The sequence below is a fragment of the Schistocerca cancellata genome, chromosome 3, assembly GCF_023864275.1.
Source record: "Schistocerca cancellata isolate TAMUIC-IGC-003103 chromosome 3, iqSchCanc2.1, whole genome shotgun sequence".
NCBI lineage: Eukaryota > Metazoa > Arthropoda > Insecta > Orthoptera > Acrididae > Schistocerca > Schistocerca cancellata.
Window position 1 is genome coordinate 102,751,842 of NC_064628.1, and position 23,606 is coordinate 102,775,447.

The 23,606-nt window shown below is 39.3% G+C and overlaps 1 protein-coding gene across 1 annotated transcript in view; it reads left to right on the forward strand.

Annotated features, from left to right (window-relative positions):
• The window catches only part of LOC126177111 (vesicular integral-membrane protein VIP36), a 77,033-nt gene that overhangs the window by 24,395 nt on the left and 29,032 nt on the right, over positions 1–23,606 (forward strand). Inside the window, exons 3-4 of the mRNA XM_049924379.1 lie at positions 9,762–9,959; positions 11,377–11,539. Coding sequence (XP_049780336.1) covers positions 9,762–9,959; positions 11,377–11,539 — 361 coding nt within the window. The remainder of the gene's footprint in view (positions 1–9,761; positions 9,960–11,376; positions 11,540–23,606) is intronic.

Below are 23,606 nucleotides of genomic sequence, written 5' to 3' on the forward strand. Positions count from 1 at the left end.
AGGTCAACATCTAGGAGACTGGTGTGTTGGTTTGAGTAGGACCAATGAAGAAAATCGGGGAGAAGTTTGTTGAGGTTCTTGAGAAATGTGGATAGGTTGTCCGTACCCTCGATCCAGATTGCAAAGATGTGATCATTGAATCTGAACCAGTTCAGGGGTTTAGGATTCTGGTTGTTTAGGAAGGATTCCTCTAGATGGCCCATGAATAGGTTGGTATAGGATGGTGCCATGCGGGTGCCCATAGCTGTACCCTGGATTTGTTTGTGGATAATGCCATCAAAGGAGAAGTAATTGAGGGTGAGGATATAGTTGATCATGGCGACTAGGAAGGAGGTTGTTGATTGGGAATCTGTCAGGCGTTCAGAAAGGTTGTGTTCACTAACGGTAAGGCCATGGGCATCGGATGTTGGTGTAAAGGGAGGTGACATCAATGGTGACGAGCAGGGCACCGTGCAGCAAAGGGACAGGAACTGTGGAGAATTGGTGGAGGAAATGGTTGGTATCTTTTATATAGGAGTGTAGGTTCCCGGTAATAGGTTGAAGGTTTTTCAAGGAGTTCCTTGCGGGGTGGGGGAGTGACTATGTATGTAAAAAAACAGTATTCCACAGCACAACACTGCACTGAACAGATATTTGAATGTTGAGCAGGGGCAGTTGAATTTAGTGAAACTAAACTTCTAATTGTTGTTCTTTTATAGGTCCCCCAACTCTGACTAAAGAGCATTTCTGCTCAAGCTAGAGAGGATTCTTGATTCACTTTGTAGGAAGTACCAGAAATTAATTATATGTGGTGACAACAGTATAAATTTTGTATATGATGGTGCAAGAAAAAGGAGGTTGGTAGATCTCATATGGTCTGATGCAGAGTGTTGTTTTCCAAGTAGGCTGCAGGGGAACAGTAGCTTAGATAAAGAACGTTTTTATTCATTCTTCATTACTAGATGGGCATTCTGTTAGTAGAACGGTGAATGGCCTCTCGGACCATTATGCACAAATTTTAACACTAAAAGTCTTTGGTACTCAAACAAATGTCACATTTAATTACAAACTATGTAGGAAAGTTAATGCAACAGCAATAGAGAGTTTTTTAAACCTTGTCAAGGAGGAAGAGTGGCAGGATGTTTATAGTGCCAATAACATAGATGATAAGTATAATGCTTTCATTAACATATTTCTCATGCTCGTTGATAATTGCTTTACATTAGAATGTTCTAAACGGGGTACTAGCAGTAATAGGCAGCTTGGGTGGCTACTAGTGGGATAAGGATATCATGTAGAACAAAGCGGGAATTATATCAAAATGTTAGAAGTTGTAACAATCAAGCTACAGTAGTCCATTACAAACAATAGTGTAAGGTGCTTAAAAATGTTATTAGGAAGGCAAAGAGTATGTGGTATGCAAATAGAATAGCTAATCCACAGGATAAAATTAAAACCATATGGTCAGTTGTGAAGGAAGTGTCTGGTCAGCAGCACAAGGTAGACAATATAAAGTCAGTTTGCAGTAAAAATATTTCTGTTACTGATAAATCAGATATATGTACAGTATTTATCAATCATTTTCTAAGCATTGCTGGTAAATTAGATAAAAATTTAGTTCCTACAGGGAATCATACAACTTTCTTGGGGAATGCCTTTCTGAGATTGATGACTGGAATACTTGTCTGTGATACAGACAAGAGGGAGAAATAAGTCAATAATTAACTGGTTGAAGACGAAGGACTCTCATGGTTATGTTGGAGTGCCTATCAGAATATTCAAGTACTGTGCTGCACTTGTTAGCCCTGTATTTAGCCATATTTGTAATTCCTTTAGGAAAGGTCAGTTTCCTGAACGATGGAAGTACCAGGGTGTCTACGACCCGGGACAACCGGGAAATCCGGGAAAAACCCGGGAATTTTTTCATCCGGGAGAAAGCTGGGAAAAACCCGGGAATTTTTCGGAATTCCGGGAAATTTTCATTGTTTTAGCTTTAAGTTAAATTTTTGTATATTTGACTGCAGAATTGATTTTCTAGCAAAGAATGTTATTGTATCCTGCTACTGGAGATACTGCAGCAAGAAAATATACACGAGAGGGAAAAAAATAAAACTTTAGTGGCAAAGGAATGTGCAATTTACAACAACAAAACACCGTGCACGCACAAGCGTCTGCGAATAGCAAAAATATGTCAAAGGCTGTAGGGCGCAGACTAATTCTTCGTAACAATAAACGGCTTGCTATGAGCATGACGTCACAACTGTTCACGTAAGGTTCGTTTGACCAATTGCCAGCGGTCTGTTGCGCTTGCGCATTTGACTCGCGTGTAAGCAGTACCTTCTCCCGCTACTTGAAGTTTGGCTGTTAGCTGTATCGGTAGTAGCAGCAAGCAGCCAGATGCAAACGAGAAAAATTTTTCTCCCGCGCCCTAGCTGCCAGATTCACGCTTGCACAGAGTTGTAGTGGGGAGGGGGTTCTCCACGTGACCCGTGTTTACGTTAAGTGATTTCGCTGCTTCTCTTCGTGTACAGCTCCCACATAAAATGAAAACAAAACGGATTTCTGTGGCCGGAAGTTATCAAGTGAATTAAAATACATTCACATAATTACGGAGGGCAAAAATATATTATTAATTTCAGTTTTCTGATTTTATTTTATTTCCAAGTTTGTAGCAGTCAAGCATTAATCGCCTTGCAGAACAGTGAAGTTAATTTTGCAAGTTTGCTAAAGAAATTTGGCTTTATTAATCTTTCCGCTGAGGCAGTCATTTTATTTGAAACGAAGTGTTTCATTCTACAGTATTGCCTAGTTCCAAGCGAAGCTAATTTCAAGTGCACATTATCATCTTCTGCCATATATGCCATTATGCCATAATAAAGAACCAAAAATGAGATCGCAGAGTACTGGTACTCCAAGAAAATTTACATCCTAAAACCACACTGACAAGCTTAATTCACACGAACATGCGGGCTTCCTACACCAATACACTTGCACACGCACAATAATGCCTGTTTTTCTGGCGCTCTCTGGCAACTGGTAAATCAAACCTATTTCTAACAGTCTCCGGATAGTATTGCGAACGGTGGTTAGAAAAGCTTTACTTTCAAAGTAAATTTCTTTTTACGCAAGATGAATTATGTTACGTGTGAGAAAGTGGGATGGATATCTAAATCACAGAGCATTCGAAACAACAGTTTGAGGACCAGCCACTTACAAGAATTTCGAGCCGAGACATTTATGTCAGAATTTTAAATTTACTGGCACATTTGTGCGATGTATCTTAAAGTATAACACATGCAAAAAAAAAAAAAAAAAAAAATCAATATTACATGTGAAAACTTAGCTTCTGTTGTAGCGTGTTAATCTTAGAGACCAAAATTATATGTGAAAGCTTAACTTTTCCTCTTGCGTGTTCGCGCTATGTAACCAGTGATCTTGCTATTGGCTGACTATAACACGTGTCCTATGCTCTGAATAGCTGCTGTCATCGGCTGACGAGATCTCGTGGCTTGAGATATGACTCTCTTAGAAAAGGACATCGCAACCTCGGTTTCAACCTTCCGGAAACTAACGCGCTGTGTTTGGTGCAATTCGAATTTATACTTTCGTAATACGAAAATATGCGGCGTATATGTTGCTGCAAAATCAAAGGTCTTTCCAAAACTTCTCTCTTTTTTTTTTTAATTAATAGTCTCTCCAAAACTTCTCTGCCCCGTCTTTTCTTTTTTATCCCGGGAAGTTCTGCGCGATTGTATTAAACGTTAACCATTCAAAGGATTGATAAGTTTTACAGTTCCGAGGGAAAATCTACGGAAAACCTACTGTCACTTAGCACAGAAAAAGTGTATTTTCGCTCGGGAAAAAGCATATTTTTTAAACGGGATATCCGGGAATAATCCGGGAATTTTTTTTCCTTGTCCCCGTATACACCCTGAAGTACTCATTAGTAAAACCACTTTATAAAAAGGGAGAAAGGGATAATGTAGATAACTTTAGACCTATTTCTATGCTATCAGTGTTCGCTAGTTATTGAAAAGGCTGTGTATGTAAGGGTAACTGATCATTTTATATCACACGATTTGCTATCAAATGTACAGTTCGGCTTTAGAAGTCGTTTAACAACTGAAAATGCTATACTCTCCTTTCTCTGTGAGGTACTGGATGGGTTAAACAAAAGGTTTAGAATGCTAGACATATTTTTTTATTTAACTAAGGCACTTGATTGTGTTGATTTCAAAATATTGCTGCAGACTATTACGTAATACAGGGAGTAGCTCACAGTTGGTTCACCTATTACTTTGGCAACAGACAGGAAGAGGTCATTATTCACAATGTTGAGAATGGCTGTGATGTGGGGTACGGGGGGGTACACCAGGGATCAGTGTTGGGCCACACCTGTTCCTTATTTATATAAATGATATTCCCTGTAGTATTATGGGTAACTCTTAAATTTTTCTGTTTGATAATGACACTAGCTTGGTAGTAAAGGATGATGTGTGCAACATTTGCTCGGTTTCAAATAGTGCAGTTCATGACCTAAGTTCATGGCTTTTAGAAAATAAGCTAACGCTAAATCACAGAAGACTCAGATTTTACAGTTTCTAACTCACAATTCAACAAAACCTGAGGTTTTAATTTCACAGAATGGGTATATGATTAGTGGAACTGAACAGTTCAAATTTCTAGATGTTCAGATAGATAGTAAGCTGTCGTGGAAAGCCCTCGTTCAGGATATTGTCCAAAGACTTAATGCTGCCATTTCTTTACTATTTGAACGGTATCTGAAGTGAGTGATCGTTCGACGTTAAAATTGGTCTAATTTGCTTATTTTCATTCGCTTATGCCATATGGTATTATATTTTGGGGTAACTCTTCCCATTCTAAAAGGATATTTTTGCCTCAGAAACGGGTGGTTCAGGCAATAAGCGGTGTAAGTTCACGAACGTCTTGTCGACCCCTGTTCACGAGTCTGCTTATTTTGATGTTGGCCTCTCAATATACAGGATGTTTGGGGAGGAAAGATCAATATTTTACACAATGATAGTGTAAGTAATTCTGGAAAAAAAAGTTATATGAACGTAGGTCCACAAATGCTTCGTTGGGAAGGTTTGGGTATTGAAAGGAACTGTAATTCTGCAAAATTGATGTGCACAACATGAACGTATACACAATACAACTGGACCGTAACGTGATTATCTTGAAAACAAAGTTACAGAGCAGTACAGTTATGTTACACATTTTACATATTGTTTATTTACTTTGCATTTAGGACATAATTCATTATAACATTCATGTTACATATATTCAGTTGAAAAAGACGTACCACATGTTTAAAAAACGGCTTTAACACTTACGGTACAGATGTTGTACAGTTCATAGAAAAGGTTCGAATATCCCACCATGAACATCAATGCAATTTTGCACTCTAGTGATAACATGTCGTGTTGCTTATTAAGTTGCCTGGGGTTGGTTCCTAATCAATTCAGCAGTGTCCATGATGCGACAAAGCAGTTCATCTCGTGTATTTAGCTTCACTTTACGCACCTCTGATTTCATCCAACCCCATAAACAGAACTCTAGAGGTATAAGGTCAGGTGATCTTGGAGGCCAGTTAATAGCACCACCACGACCAATCCAGCGATTTGGGTAGGTGCGTTTGAGATGATCCGTCACACGTAAGGTAACATGTGGGGGGGGGGGGGGGTCACAGTCGTGTTGAAAGCACATTCCAGTTCGCTTGGCTAAAGGAACGTCTTCCAATAGTTCCACAAATGAATTTTCCAAAAAATGCAGGTACCTTTCTCCTGTCAGTCGCTGATTGATAATAAATGGACCTGTCAAAAGGTTACCAATCATGCTACACCAAATATTTATCACAAAACGAACTTTGAAATTGCTATCCATGCTCGTATGAAAAATGTCTACTTGGAAGAGAGCCTGTTGCACGCAAAGTGAGATACACTTTGGTAAACACCCTGCGATCTGGTAAATGTCGAGTCGGAAAACGCCTGTGGTATTATTCTCTTGCAGTGGTAGCACTACTGTCGCAGAAACGAGGCATTATTCGCAGTGCTTGTACGAACACTTAATACTATACACTACACAGCTAATCGATCCGTCGCTGTTACACTACACAGTGCAGCTTCCATGGCACAATTGGGCAAACGACAGGTGATTGTACTACGTATGTCACATGATCATAATTCGTGGTAGGTTGCATAGTGTAACATGGCATGTATCCATGCATTGTTTCCAAGAAAATCATGTTACGGTCCAGTTGTATTGCATATACATTCATCGTTTGCACATCAGTTTTGCAGAATTAAAGTTCCTTTCAATATCCATACCTCCCTAATGAAGCATTTGCGGGCCTATGTTCATGTAACATTTTTTGTTCAGAATTACTTATACTATCACTGTTTAAAATATTGACCTTTCCTCCCAAAACACCTCGTATATATTCCTTACTTTCATTTATTGTTAACAATATTAGCTTATTCCCAAGATTAAGCAGCTTTCACTCAATTAGTACTCTGCCGAAATCAAACCTGCATTTGGATCAGACTTCCTTATGTCTTGTGCAGAAAGGTGTGCAGTATACTGCTTCATCCATTTTCAATAAGCTGCCACTCGAATTCAAAAATCTTAGCAGTAATCCATGTGCTTTCAAATTGAAACTGAAGAGTTTCCTCATGGGCCCCTCCTTCTATTCTGTCGAGCAGTTCCTTAAAAAATTAAGCCGATTCTTGTTGTATTGTTGATTGTGTTTACTTAAACTTATGGGCTTTTTTGGGTTTATAAACAAATTACATTTATTCGTTATTACTTTTATGTTGTAATTTCATGTTTTGACTTGTTCCATGGTCTTGGAGATTTGCTCCTCAATTTGGTCTTACAGAACTTGACAAGTAAATAAATAAATAAAGGTGTTGGTCTACAGGAGCATAGATTCTCTCATTGGGGGCACAGTAACCGGCGACGTCCCGGATGGTTGTTTCTGACCTGTTCATGTGCCATGTAGAGGAATCCTTCCTAAACACACAGAATCCTAAATGCCTCACGTGGTTCAGATTCAGTTATGACATCTTTGCGATGTGGATTGAGGCTGAGGACACCCTATCCACATCCCTCTAGAACATCAACTACTTCACCCCCATTTGCTCGTCCGCCGCTCGTGGTCTCGCGGTAGCGTTCTCGCTTCCCGAGCACGGGGTCCCGGGTTCGATTCCCGGCGGGGTCAGGGATTTTCACCTGCCTCGAGATGACTGGGTGTTTGTGTTGTCCTCATCATTTCATCATCATCAAGGAAAGTGGCGAAATTGGACTGAGCAAAGATTGGATAATTGTACGGGCGCTGATAACCACGCAGTTGAGCGCCCCACAAACCAAAACATCATCATCACACCCCCATTTGCTTCAATGGTCCTACTCAACCCAACAAGCCACCTTCCTAGATGTTGACCTCCACCTCAGTACCTCCGTACATATCAGACCTACTAACAATCAGCAATACCTTCACTTTGACAGCTGCCACCCATTCCATACCAAGACATCCCTTCCATACAGCCTTGCCACCCATGGTCTTCACATGTGCAGTGATGAACGGTCCCTCTCAAAATATACCGAAGGTCTTGCTGAAGCCTTCGCAGGCCACAGTTATCCTCCCAACCTTGTACAAAAACAGATCTCCCATGCCTTATCTTTCCAGTCACCCACCACCTCCCAAAGTTCCACCTTCCAGCCACAGAGGAACATTCCCCTCGTAACAGAGCACCACCCAGGACTGGAGCAACTGAATTGCATTCTCCGCCAGGGTTTTGACTAACTCTCATCATGCCCTGAAATGAAAAATACCCTGCCCACTATCCTTCCCAACTGTCCCACAGTGGTATTTCGCTGTCCACCGAAACTACACAATATACTTGTCCATCCCTACAGAACCCCTGCTCCCAGACCCTTACCTCCTGGCTCATACCTCTGTAACAGACCTAGATGCAAGACCTGTCCCATACATCCTCTCACCACCACCTACTCCAGTCAGGTCACAAAATTACCTACCCCATCAAAGGCAGGGCTACCTGTGAAAACAGTCATGTGATCTATAAGCTGAGCTGCAACTGCTGTGCTGCATTCTATGTGAGCATGACAACCAACAAGCTAACTGTCTGCGTCAATGGCAGCCGACAAACTGGGCAATGAAACAAGTGGACCACCCTGTTGCTGAGCTGGCTGCCAAACATGATGTCCTTCATTTCAGTGATTGCTTCGTAGCCTGTGCCGTATGGATCCTTCCCACCAGCCCTACCTTTTCTGAATTGCACAGGTGGAAACTTTCCCTGCAATATAATCCAATGATTCCATAACCCTCCTGGCCTCAACCTTTGTTAGTCGTCGTCCTCTCCCATCCATTCCCTTCTCTGTTCCCATTGCAGCATTATACAGCCCTCATTCCACCATTGCACCCAGTCTTCTTGCTTCTCTCCTTTTCCACTACCCCCGACCTCTCTGCTGCCCTTGGTCGAACCTGCAGCACTGTCTGCCACCCCTACCCTACTATCCCTCCCCCTCCCCTCCCCAGCCTTCTCCTTAACCCCACCCAGCTGCCACTCCCATCATGCACTGGTGCTGCTGCTCGCAGTGTGGTTTGCCTGAGACTGCAGACGTGTGTGTGTGTGTGTGTGTGTGTGTGTGTGAGTGTGAGTTTACGAAGGCCTTACTGGCTGAAAGCTATTTGTGACAGTCTTTTTATTGTGCCTATCTGTGACTCAGCATCTCCCCTATAATATGTGTTTCATTCTGTCAACCAGTTTTATTCATGTCAAGCATTTTCATTTTATGCTTGTAGTTATTGTGTCTGAAGCAGCCACACAGTACAGGAATTTTGTTAAATTATGGTAACTGTAAACTGTGTGTATGGAACCACATGCAATGTTGTTTCAGATTGAATGCTTGCCAAATGAAATGTAGTGACAATATATTGCTTAATGCTGCTAACATTCACCCTTTTGGAGGTGATCTTATGAAGATAATGACTCTTCTCCCTGAGAATGGATGTGTAATGCCCAATTCATAGTGGATAAAATTAATTTGTATCTTGACAGTTAAAACTTTTATTTATGCTTGGTTCCATTTGCTCTAGACCAAACTCTATCTTACAGGAGGCAAAATATGAGTGTAGTTAGCTGTTGAGACAGATTACTCCTAGCAGTGGATAGATTTTTCTGTTATTCCAAGACTTGATGATCTTGATGCAGGTATATTAAGTTGTGTGGCGAGATTTTCCTCATAAATCTGTGCACAGACCACTGTCCACTCACTTAGGACTGGTGTCCAGTGAGAGAATGTACCTTTGTGTGATGCTTAGGTCATCAGTATCGTGATTAAAACATTTTAATACAAAACTTTTTGTGTGTGATTTTAAAGGCAGCTCTTAGTCTATTATCATTAATACATATGTTTGTTGTTGTGTCTGCACAATCAGTTTCTAAATAATTCTTCCTTCATGACTTTCTGTATGTATAGTATATTGCGACATCTTACGTCTTGCTTCACTCTGTCTCATTACAGAAAAGTAATTGCTAAGACACACAGGGATGAATTTTCTGTCCGTGTTTTGCTGTCTGTCTTGAGTTTGTGGGGTTAATTTTTAAATATTTCATTGTTATTTGTGTACATTTTTTATGATACTGAAATGTTTGTTACAGAGATGAGAAATGAATATAGTCTGTGAATACATCTATATCTATACTTAACTGACGCAATAAAAAATATTTCAATTCTAGCCTTGTCATGTTCGTAACTGGGAGCTGCAGATTCAGTTCAAAGTGCATGGAAAGGGGAAGGAGCTGTATGGAGATGGTTTAGCAATCTGGTATGCCAAACATCGTATGACCCCAGGACCAGTGTTTGGCAACATGGATTACCATGAAGGCTTAGCTGTAATACTGGACACTTACAGCAATCACAATGGCCCTCACAATGTAAGGCAGCAATAAACAGTATCTGTGTTTGTAGTTAGTTGTATAGAATTTTCCAACATTTTCTACTTTACCATTGGATCATTTGATGCTGCTTAAACAGATATCACTAAGAACTGAAACACTGCTTACATATGCAACTATGATTTTTTTATCAGTATAATATGAGGCTTTATTTCTGGCATAATGTGAAGAAAGGGTATATTTTGTATTTGTTTAAAAATTAATTTTTGAAATGTTTTTCTTAAGTAGGAATTCAGTCTTTCCTGAAAAGATTAATGTAGGAAAAGTATTGGCCCAACCATACCTATTGTCATTTGTGTTTGTGATCCTGACACATATTCCTCCTCCTATCAGAATAACGCCTAATGCTGTTTTCATTGTCTTTCCTTCTGTTTATCAGACTATTTACTTTCTGTCACACTCTTATATGGTTTGAAATATTTCTTAATCTGTTTGCACTGCTCTTGAGTGTCCATGCAGATGTGATCATTTTGTAAACACAATATTTTGCCAGCATACCTTGCTGTTATCTTCAGGTGATCCGTGCAGAATGAGTGTCTTAGCTACATTGCACTTCCTTTACCTTTTCATAGCTTCCCACCTCTTCTGGCTGCATGCTGCATTGTATGGAGTGACGATGGATTGTGATCATCAAACGCTAGGCTCAAACTCCGTTCCTCTGTGCTTCTGCAGGGGACTCAATGAAATATGAACAAATGAAAGTGCAAAGACACCTTCTCATTCTGACATTGAGTTTAAGAGGAGGCTCTTGTGGTACAAGTGGTCGACAACCTGATTGGTAGAGACTGTCTCCACTCTCAGTTAAGTGTGGACCCCAGCATTCAGCTAACTGAAACTCAAAATGTTAGTTGAGAATGACTTCTGTGCCTGATAGGGTGGTAGAGGCACTGAGGAACAAGAGTTTCAAAATTTGCAACATACAAAAGATGCTCATTGTAGTTATCAGATGGTGACGACATGAAGTTACATTGCCCAAATATTGTGTTTCATAGTTGACTTCACTTGGCTGAACACCCGAGAACAATATAAACAGCTGATTCATCAGCAGAGGTTAAGATCTGCCTCCCCCATTTCAGATGTTTGTTCATCATACTTCCTTGACCCCTCTTTCTCCTCCTCCTCCTCCTCCTTTTTCTTTCGAAGACACCCCCCTCCCCCTCAGTCTTTAATTTTTGTTTTTCTTCCATTGTCACATTCATCATCTCTTCCTGCATGCATGCATCAAAAAAAGTCATTACTATTTATTTGAGTACTTGTCTACATAATTCTCTCTACCTCCCTCCAAATCCTATTCTATTTCCTCTGTTGCCATTATCTTATATCATCTATCCTGTGACATTGTGGTTTTTCTGTACATATTGCAAGCAAATTTTTCAGTGTTTTGCCTATGTTGCAGCATCAGCACCCATATATTTCTGCAATGGTAAACAATGGCTCCCTGCATTATGACCATGATAGGGATGGTACACACACGCAGTTGGCTGGATGTGAAGCTAAGTTTCGCAATGTTGAACATGATACACACATTGCTATTCGTTATGAGAATGATGTCTTAACAGGTATGGATGTATATAGTTTTGTTCAATAAAGTAAGCTTTTTAATTGTATATGTTATTGTGTACATGTTGCATTGTTAAGTAACAATATTAGTTAGTTGTTATTGATCATTGTTGGTTTAATGAATACATTTAAAACTTGGTTTTTAGTATGCATTGTATTTGGGTAGAATGGTCAGCTTTAGAGTAATTCAAGTGAATTTGGTCATCGTTAGTTAAGCTGGAACGGCAGCAGCATGCCTTTGGGAAAATGTTTTGTTAACAAAAGTAGATGAAACCTGTAATAAGGTATTCTACAGATTGTTTTGACCTGAAATGCTGACTTGTATTGACTTTATTCTACAAATATAAGTGTAGACACTGGCATTTTTATGTAATACGACTGTATCTCTTTAGATCACAAACATTTTATTACTCTCAAAGAACTTCCAAGATTCAGTATATCCTCCACTCATTCTTTATTTGTGCTGGCACATTGAATTTGCAAGATAGTGGGAAAATTTCATTGATTTGCTATCATAAACTTAAAGTACAACAGAGCTGTCTTAAGTTATCCACCACACCTGTTCAAATATGGAGGAAGCTTCAGCTTAATAATAAAAATCCTCCTATGATGTACACTCTTTGACATAAAACATGGTACTGAGCGAGGTGACGCAGTGGTTAGCACACTGGACTCGCATTCGGGAGGACAATGGTTCAATCCTGCGTCCAGCCATCCTGATTTAGGTTTTCTGTGATTCCCCTAAATCACTCCAGGCAAATGCAGGGATGGTTCCTTTGAAATGGCATGGCTGACTTCCTTCCCCGTCCTTCCCTAAAACTGATGAGACCGATTACCTTGCTGTTTGGTCTCTTCCCCCAAACAACCCAACACCAATGTTAAACATGACCGGGGCCGGCCGCCACAGAATCTTAAGTCTGTGCTGACCGTTACATGGTAAAGCAACACAGCCACGCATATAGTACACTCAATTCTAGCTGTCTGCACAATCTGGCAACACTGCAGCTGTGGCAATTCATGGAGAAAACATGTCTTGTATTAAAGGTGTTGTTCTACTATGTCTATGTCTGCGGTCTAGCAGTAAACAGTGCGTCGTCTCAATGCAATGTTCCATGTTTGAAACCCCTCATTGCCAAAATTTTTGTAGCACCTTTCATCTTACTGCTGAAGTCCTGACTGCCCAGCTACAATGTCTTTTGCCTTTTAGCACACTGGTAATATCAGTTCTGTCCAACCGAAGAGTCCGATACCGTCTCCCCTCCCTCCCCCCCCCCCCCCCTCCCCCGACATGTTGATGACTTAATGGCTAAAAGCAGACTGATGGTATCCCATACTTCAGTTATAAGTAATTTTCGCAGCATTATATCCAATGTCAGAGCACCCTCAAACTTTTTTTGGGGAAAAAAGCACTGCTTCTTCGTGTACCTCGCCAGTTGCAGTTTTCTGCCTTGTCCTCTGTATGGCATTCCATGATCCCGATTCAAGTAGTTTCTTGCAAATACATGCAAGAAGCTGATGTATCTAAAAAGAAAATGATGAGACTTTCCAAACAAAAGCGCTGGCAGGTCGATAGACACACAAACAAACACAAACATACACACAAAATTCAAGCTTTCGCAACAAACGGTTGCTTCGTCAGGAAAGAGGGAAGGAGAGGGAAAGACGAAAGGATGTGGGTTTTAAGGGAGAGGGTAAGGAGTCATACCAATCCCGGGAGCGGAAAGACTTATCTTAGGGGGAAAAAAGGACAGGTATACACTCGCGCACACACACACACACATATCCATCCGCATATACACAGACACAAGCAGACATTTCAATGTCTGCCTACGCAATTATAATGTTCTTCTTGTGCCGTGACAAATGTTATGAAATGACAGATGACACAGGAATGGGCTCACAGCTGTCTCCTGCAGTAGTGAATTTCTTTATGGAGCACACTTCGAGGAACAGCTCTGAACTTTGCAGTGTTATGTCCGTCTTGCTTCCTTAGGTACATCAGTGACTTGTTTCTGATATGGTCTCACCGTGAATATACATTGCAGCGTTTCATGGATCACATATACGGTGTCCATTGCAACATAAAGTTTACCATCGAGATGGAGAAGAATGTCAAGCTGCCATTCTTAGATGTTTTAGTTGAGCAGTAGGCATGAGGCTGGCTTGGTCATTCAGTGTACAGGAAACCAACACACACTGACAGATACTTAAAAACCGGTAGTTTTCATCACCCTGTTCACAAGAAAGTAGTCCTGAACACGTTAATACATGGAGTCAAAATTATTTCCTAGGACGACCACCTGCAGTCTGAATTGCAGCATTTGAGGTACTTGTTCAGGGAGAATGGTTACAGCAAAAGAGACATTGCAGACATTTTTATAAGGAGGACACCTCGTGAATCAGCATAAGAAGCCAAGCTGGCAGGTTTCTTGCCATACTGTACTGCTTAGACATGTATTGAGATGAGTGTTCTGGCCTGCCCCCAAGATACGAGATGTGTTGCACCCTGTTAAATACAATAGAGCTTTTCGTGTGCCTGGTGTCCCTTGTGAGAGCAGCAGCAGCTCTGTTGTAAGACAGGCGGCTGGGATTAGAATGAACAGCAACATTTTCAACAGAGACAAAGGCTACACACTGAGTTGGGCATGGGGGTGGGCTTTGAACGTCGAAAGGAAAGCAACGCCACATGCTTAACACTTGCAAGGAGTGGGGAGGAGCAGTTCCAAATGTGGCTCAAGCTCATCGTGCCACCTGACATCATTCGGTCCCATGGCGGGCCAGAGCTGCTATGAGCTATCCAACTCATTTGCGCACACGTTGTTTCAGCCCTCTGGTTGGTGCCATCGGCCGTAATCGTAGATCTATAAGCAGGAAACAGTGCCAGCCCTAGTAGTCTGTAGTTTTACTTCAGACAACGATGGTGGAAGTAGTCATCGAAAGCTCAAGAATTTTATTGGAATTGATGTGGCTTGAAAACCGAGATTTTATGATGATTTTTCCTTAGGAATCCCAAAATGGTCTTTGCCTTCTTTGGTGCACTTTCATCAGCTTTTGTCCATTGTTTTGACCACCGTTTTGACCCTGGTGTGTAATAATGGACCCAGGTTTCATCAACAGTCACATACCAGTGCAAAACGTCTTGCACATAGTGATTAAATAGTGCCAGATGTGGCGTTGAAGTGTTATACACTTTTGATGGACTGCGATCAATCGTGGCACCCACCTCGCACACAGTTTCTTCGCAAACAATTCTTCGTGCATAATATTGTGCACTCACTCAGTTGAAGTGCCTAATTTCATCAATCTCACAAATTTTTATTCAGTGGTCTTGTGTTACCACATCACAGATTTTGTCAGTACTTTCCTTTTTGGTGACCTCAGTTGGATGGCCAGAGCACACCTCATCTTCAACACTTCTCCAACTGCACTTAAATTCATTAATCCAAAAGTAAGTGGCCTTCATGATGGTGCATAGCCTGCGTGAACTTCTTTCAATTCTGTTTTGATTGAGTGGCAGTCCAACTCTTCAACTGTAAATTGTTAATAACGGTGCGAAACTCTTGTTTTCTCCTCCTTCCAGTTACAGTCAACTTGCTGACCAATTCAGATGGTTGTCGACAGTGAACTATATGCTCTATGTTGTTGAAATTATTTATTGTGATCCTTAAAATAATCCAGCTTACTGACCATGAAGGTACAACAAATAATTTCCATTCTGTCATTAAAATTTACTAGACATATCAAGAAGGTGTTCAAATTCTTTACTTTCAAGAGCTCTCCATTTGTTCTCGAAAGTAATGTTACTTTCTTTGTTGATCCACTTCAAAATATTCTGGAAAACACTGGGCTTTGTACATAATTCAAATGCTGACTGAATGATATTTGCATTCCTTACACTACACCATTTAGGACTTGGAGTCATATTCAATATGTTATGCGCTGGCTGCTTCCTATGTAATCTCTCAGGATTTTTTCCCATTTCTTTTCCATTTCTACACTTAAAAACAGTTATTATTATTGTTGTTGTTGTTACTATTATTATTATTATTATTATTATTATTATTATTATTATTATTACTGTTGTAAACAAATGATGGATGAAATATACGTGCATGAAAACATTGATTTGAGATTCATCAACTTCAGGAACAATAGTTTGCAAATCTTCAACATTGTCCTCAGAATGTTCAGCTGATTCGTTGTCTTCGTAAATAATAGCACCAATCCTCCATTGTCATCAGATAAGTCACTGAATTTTTCTTCTTCATTTAAAATTTGTTATATCAACAAAAACAAAGTTTTTGAAAACATTTTTTATTAAAAATTGTATGTGAGGACCACTAAAACATTCTCTACTTGTAATGTAATTCAATGGTACATGATACGGCAATACACTAACAACAGCTGAGTCAACACACAACAGCTGAGGCAATAAATCCTGTTGGTGGGTGCAAAAATAAGCAGGAAATTTTATTTCCATTGTTGCAAGTGTTTCATATGACATCTGTTCAACTTAACAGCCATCATTCTACTTTCATAATGTTACAGTTAAAAAGCAATTTAGATTGGGGTCAAATTGCTTGCAGTGGTACTAAGATCATTAAATGCCAAGCAAATGTTGAAAAACTAGTGAACTGTGTAACAAACTTTGACTGACAGATTGTAGTGGCAGAGGCAGTGTTGCAGGTGTGAAGCAGCCACAGTAGACAAAATTCTGCATGTGTGTGCCAAACAGGCAACACAGCGAACACATTGTGATTGAGAAAGAACAATTGGCGGGTGGCTGCTCCCACCATTTAGCTCTTTGTAACGTCAATCACAAAGTTACATTAATTGGAGTATACGTTTACATTAATTGGAGTATACATGAGTAACAGATTAATAGACATTATAGGAAAATGAAGGTTTTAATTCTTTAATTGCATCTTTAAAATTAATGACAGTAGACTTGACAAGAGACTAGTAATCACTTTATAGCAGAAAAAGCAACTTGAACATCGAAAAGAACTGGCAATAAGTGAACATTGCAGAAGAGACATCGAAAAGAAGTGGCAATAAGTGAACATTGCAGAAGAGAGTGAAGAAGACAGACACACTTCGGGAAACGATGTATGTGGCTTTCATGGGTTCCTGGAGCTAGAAGCAATCAGAAATATCTGTGGACAACAAGAGAAGAAAAATGTAGCCAGCAACTTAATGAAGGAATGTTCGTGCCAAAAAAAAAAAACTCAGATTATGAAGAATTATTCACATTATCCATTATAAATCAAAACTGATGCAAGAGGAAAAGTAGGAAGGAAAAAGTGGATAATTGGTAATGCACACTGTGTGTGTGTGTGTGTGTGTGTGTGTGTGTGTGTGTGTGTGTGTGTGTGTGGGCGCACGCGCGTAGGAAAGTGGGTGGTGGTCGTATGTGCAGTAGATCAAAGAAGTGTACTATGCCCCATCTATCTCTTATCTGAACTGTGGGATGTTTGGTGAACGTTTAGCATTTATCTTCTTGTTAGTTCACAAATATGAAAGCTATTTTGCCAGTCTGTGTTCCATCATGGATGACATATGGAAAATCAGCAAACATTGTATGAACTAGTAGGCTGACAATATTCCAAGTGTCAGTTTTTAAGAGCTTCAGAAACTGTGTCACTATGTGGGGCTAGTAGTTGGGTTCCATTAGCCAGCCAGCATGCTGAATTAAGACTTGGACCCTAACCTTAGCCTTTGCAGGCATTACTCAGCCAATCCATACCTCATAATTGAGGAGCATTTTCTCAAACTTTGTAAGTGCAACACACACAATTTTTCATAAAATGAGTTTTTCTGTTTTCACACACATAGGTTTGTTGGAGCATTTGACCTTTTATATGACTACTAAATCTTACTGACATGAATAAAGTGCTGTAATGAAATATATTAAAAATTAATTATGACAGTATATTAAGTGTTTTTTCAACGATGTATTTTTTATTTGCTGTAGAGTTTATTAAGTGCCTGTGTTATTGTAATTTTTTTTTTTAATTTATGGTTTTTTACTTTATTGAGAATACAAATGGTAATAATAGAAATACTGTGGCATTATTCAATAACAACAGTTATAACTATTAAAACATAGTTGTTAAGCTTCCATCATGTCATCAGTACCACATAAAGTAAGAAATGACTAACACAAAAAGTATTGCGTGTTACAGTCACACTGTCATTGTCAAGTTTTCCCTCTTACCTCCATACATTATTCGTCCAGGACATCTTTGTAAAACTCCTTTGTATCACCTGGAGTTTCAAAACAGTTTAGCAAGGCAGACATCTTTTCTTTGTGTACCATATTTTCTTTTGGTAAAAATGTAGATGTTGGTATTGTTGGATGGCATGTTTACTTTTGTCTCAGAATGTCAACTTCACTAGATCTCTGGAGTATGTATCACTTACTGACACATGGTGGCTTTCTGTGCGTTTATATTTTTTTTGTATCATTCTTAATGGCATTAGTTACGTCCTTATGAACCCTTACTGTTGTGTTGCCTCCTCTCCTTTCCTTTGGCAACCGTCTTCCTTTATGGGATCTGCTTGCTAGGTACGATAAACTATCCTTTTGACATGACAGATACTCCTTGTAAAGTGACAGTACAAACAGGCACTATTTCATCATTCCTTTTTATAATGGTATATACTTCAGTGTTACCGTTTCCTTCCTTTTTGCAATCTGGGTGTCCATCACTATGCTAAGGTGAAGACATTTTAACAGAACCCTATCTTGATGTATTTTACGAGGGTTGGTACTTTAATCGTGACAACTATTTATTTACAGCTCTTACAAAATAGATACATGTTTCAAAGTTTTACTGACTTTCAAAATAGTCACCAGCATTGTGTTTGCCAGCGATGTGGAAGTCATAGGATACTCTTAGCAGTGCCAGTTATGTTGACAGTTTGAGTGGCGCGGTCTATTGCCCGACGAATTTGTAGCAGTTCTGAAGTGAATGCCGTGAAGTGTTTCCTTCAGTTTAGAAATAGAGTTGTACTCACGAGGTCTTAAGTTCAGGGGAGTGCAGTAGGTGGTATAGCACTTAGCAGCCCCGTCAGTCAAACAAATCAGCAACAGCATTGTCCTGCAGAAAGTGTCATCACTTCTAGAATGAGATTTTCACTCTGCAGCGGAGTGTGCGCTGATATGAAACTTCCTGGCAGATTAAAACTGGAAGGTAGGAGACGATGTACTGGCAGAATTAAAGCTGTGAGGACAGGGCGAGAGTCGTGCTTGCGTAGCTCAGTTGGTAGAGCACTTGCCTGCGAAAGGCAAACAGGGTGTATACGACCCGGGACAACCGGGAAAAACCCGGGAATTTTTTCATCCGGGAGAAAACCGGGAAAAACCCGGGAATTTTTCATTGTTTTAGCTTTCGGTTAAATTTTTGTAATTTTGACTGCAGAATTGATTTTCTAGCAAAGATCGTTATTGTATCCTGCTACTGGAGAATGATACTGCAGCAATAAAATATAAACGAGAGGGAAAAAAACTTTAGTGGCAAAGGAAATGTGCAATTTACAACGAAACCCCGTGCACGCACAAGCGTCTGCAAATAGCAAAAATATGAATAAGGCTGTAGGGCGCAGACTGTAATTCTTCGTAACAATGAACTGCTTGCTATGAGCATGACGTCACAACTGTTCTTATTAGGTTCGTTTGAGCAATTGCCAGCGGTGTGTTGCGCATGCGCATTTGACTCGCGTATAAGCAGTACCTTCTCCCGCTCCCCGCTACGGCGCTACTTGTAGTTTGGCTGTTTGAGTTGTAGTGGGGAGGGGGTTAACCTGCACGTGACCCATGTTTACGTTAAGTGATTTCGCTGCTTCTCTTCGTTTACAGCTCCCACGTCACGTGAAAACAAAACGGATTTCTGTGGCCGTGAGCTATCAAGTGAATTAAAATACATTCACATGATTACGGAGGGCAAAAATATATTATTATTTTATTTCCAAGTTAGTAGCAGTCAAGCATTAATCGCCTTGCAGAACAATATTTTTGCAAGTTTGCTAAAGAAATTTGGCTTGATTAATCTTTCTGCTGAGGCGATCATTTTATTTGAAACTAAGTGTTTCATTCTACAGTATTGGCTAGTTCCAACTGTTCGCTGAATTTCAAGTGCACGTTATCATCTTTTGCCATGTATGACATTATGCCATAATAAAGAACCAAAAATGAGATCGCATAGTACTGGTACTCCAAGAAAATTTGAATCCCAAAAACCACACTGAAAAGCTTAATGTCAGATGGGACCTGCTTCATCGTGAATCTGGAAAGAGCCAATTTGCACTTCAAGCTGAATTATGCATTTTAGTATGATTTACAAAATTCCGATGCTCTTTGGAGTATCGTCTGAGGCCCTGTTTCTTTGACGGTGTAATCTAAGCTCTCTTAGTGCTTTATACACACGAACATGCGGGCTTCCTACACCACTGCAGTTGCACACGCACAATAATGTCTGTTTTCTGGCGCTCTCTGGCAACTGGTAAATCGAACCTATTTCTAACAGTCTCCGGGTAATATTGCGAACGGTGGTTAGAAAAGCGTTACTTTCAAAGTAAATTTCTTTTTACCCAAGATGAATTATGTTACGTGTGAGAAACAGGGATGGATATCTAAATCACAGAGCGTTTGAAACTGAACAGTTTGAGGAACAGCCACTTACAAAAATTTCGAGCCGCGAGACATTTATGTCATAATTTTAAAGTTACTGGCATATTTGTGTGATGTATCTTAAAGTATAACACACGCAAAAAAAAGATCAATATTACATGTGAAAGCTTAGCTTCTGTTGTAGCTTCTTAATCTTAGAGGCCAATATTATATGTGAAAGCTTAGCTTTTCTTGTAGATATACGGTACTGTGTACATTAATGTAAACCCTTAACTTTTCCTCTTGTGTGTTCGCGCTATGTAACAAGTGATGGTGCTATTGGCTGACTAAAACACGTGTCCTATGCTCTGAATAGCTGCTGTCGTCGTCTGGCGAGATTTCGTGGCTTGAGATATGACTCGCTTGGAAAAGGACATATCAACCTCGGTTTCAACGCTCCGGAAACTAACGCGCTGTGTTTGGTGCAATTCGAATTTATACTTTCGTAATACGAAAATATGCAGCGTATATGTTGCTGCAAAACAAAGGTCTTTCCAAAACTTCTCTGCCCCGTCTTTTCTTTTTTTTTTTTTTTCCGGGAAGATCTACGCGATTGTATAAAACGTTAACCATTCCAAGGGAAAATCTACGGAAAACGTACTGTCATTTAGCACGGAAAAGGTGTATTTTCGCCTGGGAAAAAGCATATTTTTTTAAACAGGATATCCGGGAATAATCCGGGAATTTTTTTTCCTTGTCCCCGTATACACCCTGGCAAAGGTCCCGAGTTCGAGTCTCAGTCCGGCTCACAGTTTTAATCTGCCAGGAAGTTTCGTCATCACTTCTGTCTCTAAGCTGGTTGTTGGGTGTGTTCCAAAAATTATATCATAGCAATATACTTCAAACAAATAAAATCTTCTGCTGGCTTCATAGCAGTCCCCTTGATTTACCGTTGTAATCAATGAGCCAAGGGTGTGTGTGTGTGTGTGTGTGTGTGTGTGTGTGTGTGTGTGTGTGTGTGTAATAGTTTTTTTGTGACTCTGTAAAAGCCTATATAGGAATGCTAATAAATAGCAGCTCCATTTCTTCCTAGAACTTTTTGTTGGAAATTGGCATTATTTAGCCATTTGCTAGTTCTGTTTTTGAAGTATGTGGTTTAAGGCATTAAAGTTCGTATTATATTGATTTTGTGTGTTGACAATGTGACTTAGGTGCAGTTGAGGGCTAAAGTGAAAATGCATAAAAATGTATTTGCAGCAGATTTGTGCAATTTGAACTTCAAGGATAAGTAAATGGTTCACTTATTGCTATTGCACATGAAAGTTTAACAGAATATACGTTTAGAAAGTATTTCACTGTATGTGTGAATCAATACACTACAGAGCATTTGTGTGTTGAGATAATAATGTAGCAAATTGACTGTAAACTTGTTTGGCATGGATGTCACAAAATAAGTAATTTTTTGCATTTATGTTATAGTAAACCTGTCTGCTGTGTTGCTGCAGCTTTGCAAGTGTGTATTTAGCATGCATTCCGTTTCATCTGATGTACCCGTTCTTGCCTAGATCAACCAATTGTTGTAACAACTAATTATTAAAACAATAAAAGTTAGCCCTGTTTCACACAGTTCTTATTCAAGAATTTCCTCCAGACAGCAGTGTATCTCCCAGTTGGCACTAGTTACCTTTTCCATTTATTTTTTGAACAGATTTGAATGTAGGTTTTGTGAAACCCTTATAAAATCCTCGTAGTAAATCAAACAGTCTTTTAAAATTTCTTTGTACATATTTCATTTTATGAAAAGTTGTCTGTACATTATCTTCAATTTTAAATGTTTTGAGTGCTTAAAAGTAATTTATTGTTCTTTCTGTGTATTTGTGCAGGCACATTATTTTATCTACTGTGATACTGATGTTTGTAGTAGTAACTGATCTGTTTGGAATGCTACAATCGTTTTGTCTATGTTTCAGCATTTAAAGCACTTCTGAGCATTATTTTTCTTACACTTGTTTCTGCAGTTGGTGTTGTAACTGTGTGTATGCCAGTTCTGTGAATAAGCAAGAAAACACAAAAGTTTAAAGCATTGAATGTGTAATAACAAGGATATGTAATAAAATATTTATATCCGTAGATGATTCATTGTGACTACTGGTATGACTCCAATAGTGTGTTCATTAACATACTATTTGCAGAATATGTGGCTTCTTGCATTTTCACATTCTTTGATGTTCATTGCGTGTTGTGAAACTTTTTAGCTTTGTTTTATAAGTTTAAACCCTATAGTAAAATTTGTTTCTATTTTCAATTGATATCCCATATTCGTCATTTTCATGTTGTGAACATCTGTACAGTGCTTATTTACAGCCATTGTGCATGCATAAGTTTTGAGAAAAAATCATAACTATAGAGATAGACTTGTCAAGTCCTTCTCCTTTTTCTTCTTCTTTAATGTTGTTCTTTCTTTCTTTCTCCCTTTTTGCTCTCCACCAGTGAGTATTTTCCCTGGAAACGAGAAGCTGGTTGAAGCTCGGAAACAAGACCTGTTTGGTAGTTATCTGTTCATTATATAATGGAACACCCTCTTGTTTTTTTTGTTGCATCTTGTAGGTGTATATAATTCATTGCATGGTTTGTTGTGCGAACCACTATAATTTTAGTTTTGAATGGGCACTTAACTCGCAGATAAGGAATTAGCTGCCATATATTTTATCAGTAGTATTGTAGATGACAGGCACAATGATGTTGTATGTTATTTGGTAGTAATAGTTATTTTAGAAGTTGTTACACTACAGGCACAACATTGTGTCTGATCAACAGAACGGGCTGTCCTTTCTAAGTGTTTCTAATGTACCGAGTATTTTGGTAACTGCAGCATAAATAAAAAAAAATATGCTGATATTGGTATGTATGAAATGAGTGAACAATCCTTCTACATTTTTAATTTTTTCAATTTTAATTATGCTAGCTAATAGGCAGCTTTCTGAATTTCCTAGTCTTGAGTATAGAAGAATGACAGAATGTTAAAAGCTGTCTAAAGACCTTAACACATTATATATAGCAATGAAAGTCAAGATTGAATTCCTTATACATCTTTTAGCCACATGTTTCAGTTATTACAGTATCTTAAAATTCACTCAGTAAGTATCAGGTCAAGATAACAAAGATGTGTAGTTGAAGTTATTATTTATGAATAACATACTAAAATTACAGTACAAAATAAGATTGAGAATATATAGATTGCTGCAATGCTTTTTTTCTTGCATAGTTTACACTTCAGCACATGGACCTTTGGCCAACTACGGTGTGCTGAATTGACTTCTGGGCAGCCACACACATTCCTAGCCTGTGAAATCCCACTAGTGCCAGGCCACCATAGAACAGCTTTGTAAATTGCTGCTTTCAAGCAGTCCTGAAGAGAATTATACAAGTACTGAGAATGTTAACGCACAAGTTGT